General features: G+C 54.5%; 1 protein-coding gene across 5 annotated transcripts; it reads left to right on the top strand.

The window, feature by feature from the left end:
* Window positions 1-157: 157 nt before the first annotated feature.
* Window positions 158-9,698, top strand: FCHSD1 (FCH and double SH3 domains 1). 5 transcript variants are annotated; one of them, XM_064484396.1, is made up of 21 exons: window positions 158-251; window positions 484-581; window positions 1,162-1,207; window positions 1,608-1,675; window positions 2,001-2,157; window positions 2,244-2,380; window positions 2,489-2,552; window positions 3,377-3,505; window positions 3,939-4,061; window positions 4,248-4,343; window positions 4,779-4,904; window positions 5,307-5,416; window positions 5,582-5,738; window positions 6,357-6,485; window positions 6,563-6,646; window positions 6,813-6,930; window positions 7,053-7,273; window positions 7,369-7,441; window positions 8,037-8,124; window positions 8,940-8,995; window positions 9,134-9,698. In XM_064484396.1, exons 1-20 carry the CDS (start codon window positions 231-233, stop codon window positions 8,983-8,985), a joined length of 2,091 nt encoding a protein of 696 aa, XP_064340466.1. In that variant the 5' UTR covers window positions 158-230; the 3' UTR covers window positions 8,986-8,995; window positions 9,134-9,698. The 5 variants fall into 5 exon arrangements, with proteins under 5 accessions (XP_064340466.1, XP_064340467.1, XP_031305086.1 ...); XM_064484397.1 differs by lacking the exon at window positions 7,369-7,441 and having other exon boundaries at window positions 2,022-2,157; XM_031449226.2 differs by lacking the exon at window positions 7,369-7,441 and having other exon boundaries at window positions 5,307-5,411; window positions 5,577-5,738.
* Window positions 9,699-9,771: the final 73 nt, after the last annotated feature.

Genomic DNA, 9,771 nt, shown 5'->3' with positions numbered 1-9,771 from the left:
CCCCTACCGCCCAGCGGACGCGGCGTCTACTCGGCGGCGCGGACCCTTTCCGGGGTGTTCGCAACAATAACAGAGGTTTAGTTCCTCTGAGGCCCCCTCGCGCTTCGCCGCCCAGCTAGTAGCCGTGGGCGGGGCGAGGGCGGGGCCGGGCCAGCTCCGGGGCGGGGCTTAAATGTGGGCGGGGCTTCCTCGAGTTCCGGAGTCGAGTCGCTGTCTGGGCCGGAGCGGAGATGCAGCCGCCGCCCCGAAAAGTGAGCTTGGGCTGGGAACAGGGACTCCTGGCGGGCCGGGGGAGTGGTGGGGACCAAGGGGACTCCAGACCTGCGGTGGTGGACGAGGAGTGGGAAGAGGTCAAGGGCCAACCCAGAAGTAACCGAGGAAACAGCCCCGCTCCTCGCTGGCCCCGCCCCTTCACCGCTCCCTGCGTGGAGTGTTTTTCAGGTCCCAGCTCCAGAGGTCTTCATTCTCCTCGTACCCCCACAGGTGAAGCCGGCCCAGGAGGTGAAGCTTCGCTTCCTGGAGCAGCTGAGCATTCTTCAGACCCGGCAGCAGAGGGAGGCAGATCTGCTGGAGGATATCAGGTAGCCCCTGACCCCCTCCACGTACTCCCACTTTCTCTTGCCTCACGCTCAGCCTCTCCGCCACATACTACAGCTGTCGGAGCGGGCGGGGGTGAAGAGCTCAACAACCTGCCCATTCAGAGCCTTCACCCTAGGCCTCCCTCTCCAGATACCGGATAGGAATTATCCTTCCGCTCACCCCAACACACAGGGACCTTCCCTCAAACCCCTTGACTCCACACCACTTCCTCCACCCCTATAATCAAGCTTAGGGCAGAATCCCCCTCCCTCTTCCAGACCTGTTGGAAGCCTGACGGACCCTGTACCCAGGCTCCCATCATTTCTCACCTCCAAGCCCACAGATGGTTCTCCAGGGGTGGGGAGGATCCTGCTGAGGCTCTGAGCAATGAGGTGAGGTTGTCCTGTGCTGCGGCTTCCCGAGGTGATCTCAAGGACTTTCTCTCTTCAGTCTCAGTCCCTCCTGGTGTAGTCACACTCTAGGCCTGGCTCCCCTCTCCCTCCTGCCCAGGCTGAGGAGAGGATCTAGGTAGGGAGAAGAGGACCAAATAGTAACAACTCCCCACCCACTTAATCTCCACAGATCCTACAGCAAGCAGAGGGCAGCCATTGAGCGGGAGTATGGGCAGGTATGGGACTCCTCCTTCTGGACCTTCCCTTTTGTTCTCGCCTCCTTTACACAAGCAGCAGTGTGCTTCCACACATACCCCTGATCTGGTCAAGAACAAATGCCTAGAGTTAGGCCGATTTGTGTCAAATCCCTGCTGTGCTACTTAGCAGCTGTGTGACCTTGGACAAGTTACTTTCTTGGCCTCAATTTCTTTCTCTGTGAAATGGGAATAATAATAATTGTTCCTTCACGCGGGGTTGTTGTAAGGGTGGAATAAGTTAATGCATGTGAAGCACTTAGCAAAGTGAGTGGCATATAATATGGGTCCAGTGAATGTCATTACTATACTCTGATCCTGTAGTCTCCCAATTGGGGGAGTCTTTGAAAGGGAACTGGGTCTGTGATGACTTTCTCACCAGGCACTCCAGAAACTGGCTGGGCCATTCCTGAAGAGGGAAGGACACCGGAGCGGGGAAATGGACAGTAGGTGGGTCCCATTGTCAGGGGTAGGGGTGAGACCAGGAGGCCAAGAAGGGATGAGGAGCTCAAACTCAGGAACCTCTGGGGAGGGCACATGAAGGGGGAAGGACACGTGAGCTGCAGGTAAAGCTGACACAGCAGCTGGAGAGCAGCTGACCCAGCAAGGACACTGTGGGTGGGGGTGGAGGGCATGAGTGATCCTTGTGGCTGAGCTAATGGGCTGATCGATTGACGGGCTCCCAGACGAGGGGGATGGGAAAGCAGTCTGCCTCCCATGGTGTTGGGGGGGGGTCGTCTCATGAAGCTTTGGAGTGCTCCCCTCCTCAACACAGACCTTCTCTGGGGAGAGGCAGGATGGTGTTTGGTGCCTGGAGATGCCTGCTGGATGCTACCATGGCTGGGGGCCAAGCCCGGCTCCAGGCGTCTGACCGCTACCGGGACCTGGCAGGGGGCACGGGGCGGAGTGCCAAGGAGCAGGTGCTTAGGAAGGTATGGCTCAATGGATGGTGTAAAGGAAGGGCTGACTCGGGGCTGGAGGTGGTCTGGATCAGGACTTTGTGTGTCCATGCCCCTAGGGAGCAGAGAACCTCCAGAGGGCTCAGGCTGAGGTGCTGCAGTCTGTCCGGGAGCTAAGCCGAAGTCGGAAGCTGTATGGGCAGCGGGAACGCGTGTGGACCTTGGCACAGGAGAAGGCGGCTGATGTCCAGGCCAGGTGGCATCATGGGGAGTTAGGAAGCAGGAGGTGGGGAGAGGCTGGGGGGTGTGCAGCCAAGGCATCATGGCTGGGCCTGACCTCTGCTCCTCTCCCTTGCCTGCACAGGCTGAACCGAAGTGACCATGGCCTCTTTCACACTCGGACCAGTCTCCAGAAACTCAGCACCAAGGTTCAGAGGATGCGGGCATGGGTGGGGGCAGGGGGGAGGTGGGCAGGTTAGTCTTGTGGTTTGAAACTCTGGGGTTAAGTCTGAGAGACTGGGATGAATCCAGGCTTCCCTACATCCATGGTATGTGATCTTGGTAAACTTGATCTCTCTGGAGCCTCATTTCCTTCATCTATAAAATGGAAATAGTACTTTTCTTTTTCATTCCTTTAACATGCATTTATTGAGGACTTCTGTGTACTTGGCATTGCTCAAAACACTGAGGATACAGTGGGGGAACACTGCCAATAGAGTTCCTGCCCTCACAGCCTCCTTAGGGGAGGCAGTAAATAAGCAAAAAAAGAATCAAATAAAATGAGAAGAGAAGAAGGTGTTATGATAAAGGGTAACAGTGGAGTGTAATTTAGAGGGAAAGCCTCTCTGAACAGGTGGCATGAGTGTCAAGAAGGAGCCAGCCACGCAAAGATCTAGGGGAAGAACATTCCAGGGAGAGGCAACAGTGAGTGCTAAGGCTCTGAGGTGGGAGTAACTTTGTAGGCTCGAGGCACAAAGAGAAGGCCAGCATGGCTGGAATACTGTGGGAAGAGTCAGAGAGGGGCCAGGGGACAGCTCCTGTTGGACCTGGTGGACCACGGTAAGGAGCAGTTGGGATTTTATTCTAAATGTATGCAGATGCCACTAGAGGATTTGAGTAGTTGTTGTATGTAAAATTTGTAGTGTAGTGCTGGGCATCTCAATAATGTGAGGATCCATTCTGCATCTGGGTTGGCTTTGGGAAGACCCCAAGGGTCCAGGGCTCCCAGTTGACACCTCTGTTCCCCTCCTAGCTGTCTGCCCAGTCGGCCCAGTACTCCCAGCAGCTGAGAGCAGCCCGAAATGAGTACCTGCTCAACTTGGTGGCCACCAATGCCCACCTGGACCACTACTACCAGGAAGAACTGCCAGCCCTGCTCAAGGCCAGTCCCAACCCAGATACCCTTGCCTCTCATTGAGGAGGGCCTCTCCTGCTTCCCATCACCATTGGGCTGGGTGGGGCTAGGGACCTAGCCTGCTTAGAATGGGTAGAAGAGACATACCTTGGTTCTGCTTCTGCTTCTAGCTGGCTGCATGACGTTGTGCAAAACACTTAACCCCTCTGAACTCGTTTCCTCATCAGGAATAACCCCTGCTCTGCCTGTTTCATAAGGCTAATGGGGCTCCAGGGAGAGAATGGATGTGAAAATGCTTTTGAAACTGTTAAGTGCCTAGCACACATGAGGGCCTATTATTAGAAGCAATAATATCTTATTTCTTCCCGATTTCCTATACCTCATGCACATCACTCATCCAAACCTGGACGGAGAGCCTGCTTGGGGGAAGGGTGGTGTCAGCATCTTGGGTTCTTTCCAGGCCCTGGTCAGTGAGCTGTTGGAGCACTTGAGGGACCCTCTGACCTCACTGAGCCGCACTGAGCTGGAAGCTGCAGAGATGGCCCTGGAGCATGCGCGCCGCGGGGGGCAGGCAACCTCCCAGGTGAGGGCTGTGTCCTGTCAGAGTTCCGCAGAGACCCTCTTTTCCCTTCCCTCCCAGTACAGCCCACCCCACTGCGTGCCTGACCTTTTCCTTCTCACCTTGTCATCTTTCTTCCAGGAAGGGCTGGGGACAGACTTGGAGAAGGAACCAGTGAGTGGCTGACTTTGATTTTTTTCCAACCCTCAGGTAAGCTGGGAGCAGGATCTGGAGCTCTTTCTTCGGGAGCCCGGAGTATTTTCCCCCACCCCACCTCAGCAGTTTCAGCCAGCAGGGAATGATCAGGTGAGACCTCTTTGCTCAGTGGAACCAGGCCAGTTGTAAAGGGGACTGTGGTTTTGGCCTCTCCCCCATTATCCTTGTCCTGGTATTAACTTAGAGACTAATAAACCATGGAGAGAGGGGTTCAGATCCCCAGTTCACCTCCCTCCCATCAGGACATAGATTAACATACTTCACTCCACCTTTCTGTCCCTTCACTGCACAATCTTCTTCATGCTTTCTGTGTCCCTCAACCTGGGTCCCATTTCTGGGACTCTCTGTGTCTGTGCGGTCACACGAATGCACATCTGTGTCCGTGGACATAGGTCTGTGTCCCCACCTATTTGTCCCTGACTCTGGAGGTGAGGACACAGAGAAGAAAATAAGGAGGGAACTGGAGGGGAGGGGAGCAGGGAAAGAGCGGCATCAGGTCCTCCACCCAGCTCCCCATTCGCTCAGGTGTGTGTCCTGGAGCTGGAGGGAGGCGCAGGCGGCGTGGCTGGGGAGAGTGGCCTGGAGAAAGAAGTTCAACGCTGGACAAGCCGCGCTGCCCGAGACTACAAGATCCAGAACCACGGGCATCGGGTGAGGTGGGGGGTGCTGGTGTCGTGGGTGGGCAGGAAGAGCTGAGAGACGGGAATCCTGGAGTCACTGGGGATGCCACAGGGCTGCAGGCAGGAGGGGAGGGAAAGGTATTTGAAGCCAACACTGGGGCACAGTAATTAAGAGTACAGCCTTTGGAGCTAGACCCACCTGGACTCAAATCCTGCTCTGTTGCTTCCTAGTTAGGGAACCCTGAGTAAGGGAGTGACTTAAGCTCTCTGAACCTCAGTTTCCTCTTCATAAAAGTGGGGTTAATAATAGAACCTACCTCACAGGGAAGATTAAATGACATCATGTATGTAAAGCAACTAGCCACCTACTCAGTCCTTACTAAGTTGTGCCCCATAGTACCTCCACCCACCTCTGTCCTCCGCCTCCACCCAGGTGCTGCAGCGGCTGGAGCAGAGGCGGCAGCAGGCTCCGGAGCGAGAAGCTCCCGGCATTGAAGAGCGGCTGCAGGAAGTGAGGGAGAGCATCCGGCGGGCACAGGTGAGGTGCAGCCCTAGGGGTTGGGTCCACTGAGATCCCACCTCCTCAGGCAACAAGCTCCTTCACACCTTTATCTGATGGTGGGGATATACCTGGGGAGGCTCCATTCACCTCCCAAATGTATGCCCAGCCATCGCCTTGTTTGATCCCTCCTCCCCGTGTCAGGTGAGCCAGGTGAAGGGGGCTGCCCGGCTGGCCCTGCTGCAGGGGGCTGGCCTGGATGTGCAGCACTGGCTGAAGCCAGCCATGACCCAGGCCCAGGACGAGGTGGAGCAGGAGCGACGGCTCAGCGAGGCCCGGCTGTCCCAGAGGGACCTCTCTCCCACGGTGAGCTCCCTCCACTCCCTATCCATGCACACCCAGGAGGTTCAGACACCCCAGTGGAAAGCAGACCTTATAAAATGGGAATCACAATAGTACCTTAGTCAAAGGGCTGTTGTGAGGCTTAAGTGAAATCACTCAAGTATAATTCTTTGCATGGTTTGTAGCATAGAGAATTCTCGATGAACTTTTAGTGTGCGTATAGGATGAACTAAGGTTCTGAGAGCAGACTAGCAGAGCAGTTTGAGTACCAGCCACTCCACTTACTAGCTGTGTGATCTTAGAAAGCAACTTAACCTTTCTGAGCCTCAGTTTCCTCTGATGTAAAATGACATTAATAGTTACACAAAATAACTCTGGGTTATTAAGATTCAACGAGACAACATACATAAGATACTTTGCACTGTGCCTGGTAGGTAGTAAGCACTCAATACTGTAACTCTGCGATTATTGTTAGTGTTACCCTGCTCTGTGGTGATTTCTGCCTGTGAAACATGGTGAACAGGATGGGTGGTACTACCTCGAAGGAGGATTCACAATGTTAAGGGTAGGATGGAGGAGTGGGAGGTACAGTGGGTGCTTGAGAGTGGACCTCACAGTGATGTCTGTTTTCTGCCCCTCCAGGCTGAGGATGCTGAGCTCTCTGACTTTGAGGAATGTGAGGAGACTGGGGAGCTCTTTGAGGAGCCTGCCCCACAAGCCTTGGCCACCAGGCCCCTCCCCTGCCCTGTGCATGTGGTGTTTGGCTATCAGGTGTGAATGGGGGTGGGGACCTCAGACAGGCAGGGATAGGGGACAGCCAGTCCTGAATCCTTCCTTGTGGGGCCCAGGCAGGACGTGAGGATGAGCTGACCATCACAGAGGGCGAGTGGCTAGAGGTCATAGAGGAGGGAGACGCCGATGAATGGGTCAAGGTGGGTATGGACCTGGGGCTCTGACCTTGGCAAGGGGGCAGTGGGAGGCACTTCTCCGTGGCCCCTAAAAACCCAGCCAGGCAAAGGAGAAGACTGAGTAGTGGAGGGCCGGGGCCGTGGACTGCTGAGGCAAGCCTGCTTTCTGTTCACGTTGCTGGGTGAGCAGGCTCGGAACCAGCACGGTGAGGTAGGCTTTGTCCCTGAGCGGTATCTCAACTTCCCGGACCTCTCCTTCCCCGAGAGTGGCCATGACAGCGACAATCCCTTGGGGACAGAGCCCACAGGTAAGAGAGGGAAATTCTGGGTATGGAGAAGCATTCCTGAGGGGTTGTGGCCCTGGGGTGTCATGGTCCCGAGGCACTACCACCCACCTTCTCCCCTCTCCACTTCTCCTGGGCTTCTGCAGCGTTCCTGGCCCGTGCCCTGTACAGCTACACAGGACAGAGTGCAGAGGAGCTGAGCTTCCCCGAGGGGGCGCTCATCCGCCTGCTGCCCCGGGCCCAGGATGGAGTGGATGATGGCTTCTGGAGGGGAGAATTTGGGGGCCATGTTGGGGTCTTCCCCTCCCTGCTGGTGGAGGAGCTGCTTGGCCCCCCAGGCCCATCTGAACTCTCAGACCCTGAACAGGTGAGGCTTCCTTCTCCCTGGGCAGGCAGCTCTGGGTTGTCCCTCCCACCCCAGTGAGGCCCCATATTCATCTTAATACCCCCACCCCTCCCCAGGTTTACCTCCTGCAGTGGCTTGGGCCTCCCCATCTCCTTTGGTGCAGAGAAAAGGGAAATCAAGGCAGTCTTCGTAAGAGTTTGGTTGTCCTACTTTAGAGCTGGATCTGAGTTCAGTTCCCTATTGTATTACCTTGGCAGTGATTTGACCTCTCTAGTTTGTTTCTTCACATGTGAAAAGGGGATAATAATACCTCCTTCTGATGGCTGTCATGATTAGAGATACTGGAGGAAAAGCACTTTGCACAATGGCCTAGAGGAGGTGCTTTGATATATGGTACCTACTGTTGCAAGAAGAGCATAGGAGTAGGAGTCAGGAGTTCTAGCCAGGACTTTGCCACTAACTAGCTCTGTGATTGTGGATAGATGGCTTAACCTGAGTCTCACCTCTGACAGAGGAATCATCAAAATTCCTACCTCATGGGGTGGTGGTGAGGAATGAATGAATTAGTGCATGTGAAGTGCTAGCAAAATGCCTGGGACATAGTAAGTGTCAAGAGATACTGGCTGTTGAAATGTATATTACCTACAACCCCCATCCAGATACAAGCATTTGGCCGCTCTCTGGATTGGGGAGTGATGGGACAGGAACTGAAGACGTGATAGAAGGCAAAGCTGGCGAAACCTTCCCACATGCCAGGAATAACTCTATGCCCCCTCATTACCAGATGCTGCCATCCCCTTCTCCTCCCAGCTTCTCCCCTCCTGCACCCACCTCTGCCTTGGATGGTTCCCCTGTACCTGTCCTGCCCAGGGGTGAGTAGAAAGAACTGGGGACCCCGAGAGGGTAAGAGAAGCCTGGGGCTTTTAGGTTACACTGGTCCCTCTGCCTGCCCTCAGGAACCTGCTCCATCAGGCTCACTGCAGCATGATGGTGAGAAGATCTTGAGTGTTGGAGCAGAGCCCACTGTTCAAATTCTGCTCTTTGACTTCCTAGTGTGTGATTTAGCCTGTCTGGGCCTTTACAGAGGGAGGAGAAAGGTTCCTCCCTCATTGAGCTGTGAGAGTTAAAAAGATGTCTATAGAGTACCCAGCATTGTGCCAGGCACATGGCAAGCATGCAAGAAGTAGCTGGTTCCTCATTATTATTATTTTAAAAATTAGCTAGCCTCTCCCGCAGTGTTTTCCCAATACACATTGTCTGCTCTTAGTGTTCTTAAGTCCTGCAAACATCTGGTTTGCATCATCATTTTCCTCCTTGAGATGTCCAGACCTTCTAGTGCTTTCCTTCTCTTCACAGCCTGACCCTGAAACCCCCCTTCTCCAGCACCCGTAGTTCACTTTGAGTGATTCAGCATTCAGTCATTCATTGCATTTGCTGGTATTTCATTATTGGGTTCCTGGCAGCCATAGGGGTGGGAGTGCTGTGAATTCCACTTCTCCTTCTCTGGTACCTGGAGCAGGGCTGATTATACAGCAGGTGCTCAATAAATGTTGAGATTGGATGGATTGATGGATTTTATGGCCCAGGTTGGTGACTATTGACATATTTACAGGGTGCAAATCCTAAGTGCTGGAGATACAGTAGTGAACAAAACAAAGTTTGAAGACTGACTTATTCTTATTTCCAGATCAAGACCTGGACTGCCCTGGACCCTTGGACATGATGGCACCTAGACTCAGGCCGGTAAGGGCCCCTCCCTTGGAGGAGATTGTGTGGAGAGGGGTCATTCCAACTTGTCCTGTTTTATCTGCAGGGTGGAGGGAATGGACAGGGATAACCACAAGGGAGGCCTCTGGAGCACTGACTGTGTGTTCCCTACAGATGCGTCCACCACCTCCCCCACCGGCTAAAGCCCCGGATCCTGGCCACCCAGATCCCCTCACCTGAAGCCAGGGGGAGTCACTGTCCCCCAGTGATGCTGCTGCCCCCATCTCCGTGCTATCAGAGACCTCCCCCTCCCAATGATCTGGAGCGACACGGCCAAAAGCTGGAATCTCCCCCATTTCCATTCTCACCTTCAGGGGTAGAAATTTCCCCTACCCCCATTTCTGGGGCTGGAACCCACTCCTTTTTTCCCATCATCCTCCTGCCATCTCTAGGGCTGGAACTACCCTCCTTTCTCTTCTGCTACCACCCCATCTCTAGAGTGGTGGAATCTCTTGAAATCTCTGGGGCTGGAATTCGTCCTCCAAAGTCTTGAGTGGCTCTGGCTCATCTGTGTCTCCACCCTGGTTCTGTGAACCACCCCTAGTCCAGATGCCAGAGCCACTGGGGTTGGGGGTAGGGACATGGTCAGGCCTGTCAGAAGGAGCTGAAGCCAGTATGCCAAGCAGTTGTAATGGTCTGAGCGGATTTATTGACAGTGAATAAAGGGCACGAAGCCCAAGCCAGGGCCTGGGTCTCTTGTGCCAAGAGGGCAGGGGATCTAAGGTGCTATTGCTTTAAGGGCCCACCAAGGG

This window comes from Camelus dromedarius, chromosome 3, assembly GCF_036321535.1.
Source record: "Camelus dromedarius isolate mCamDro1 chromosome 3, mCamDro1.pat, whole genome shotgun sequence".
In the NCBI taxonomy this organism is placed as follows: Eukaryota; Metazoa; Chordata; class Mammalia; order Artiodactyla; family Camelidae; genus Camelus; species Camelus dromedarius.
The sequence above is the reverse complement of the archived record's forward strand: the minus strand, read 5'-3'. Positions and strand labels throughout refer to the sequence as shown.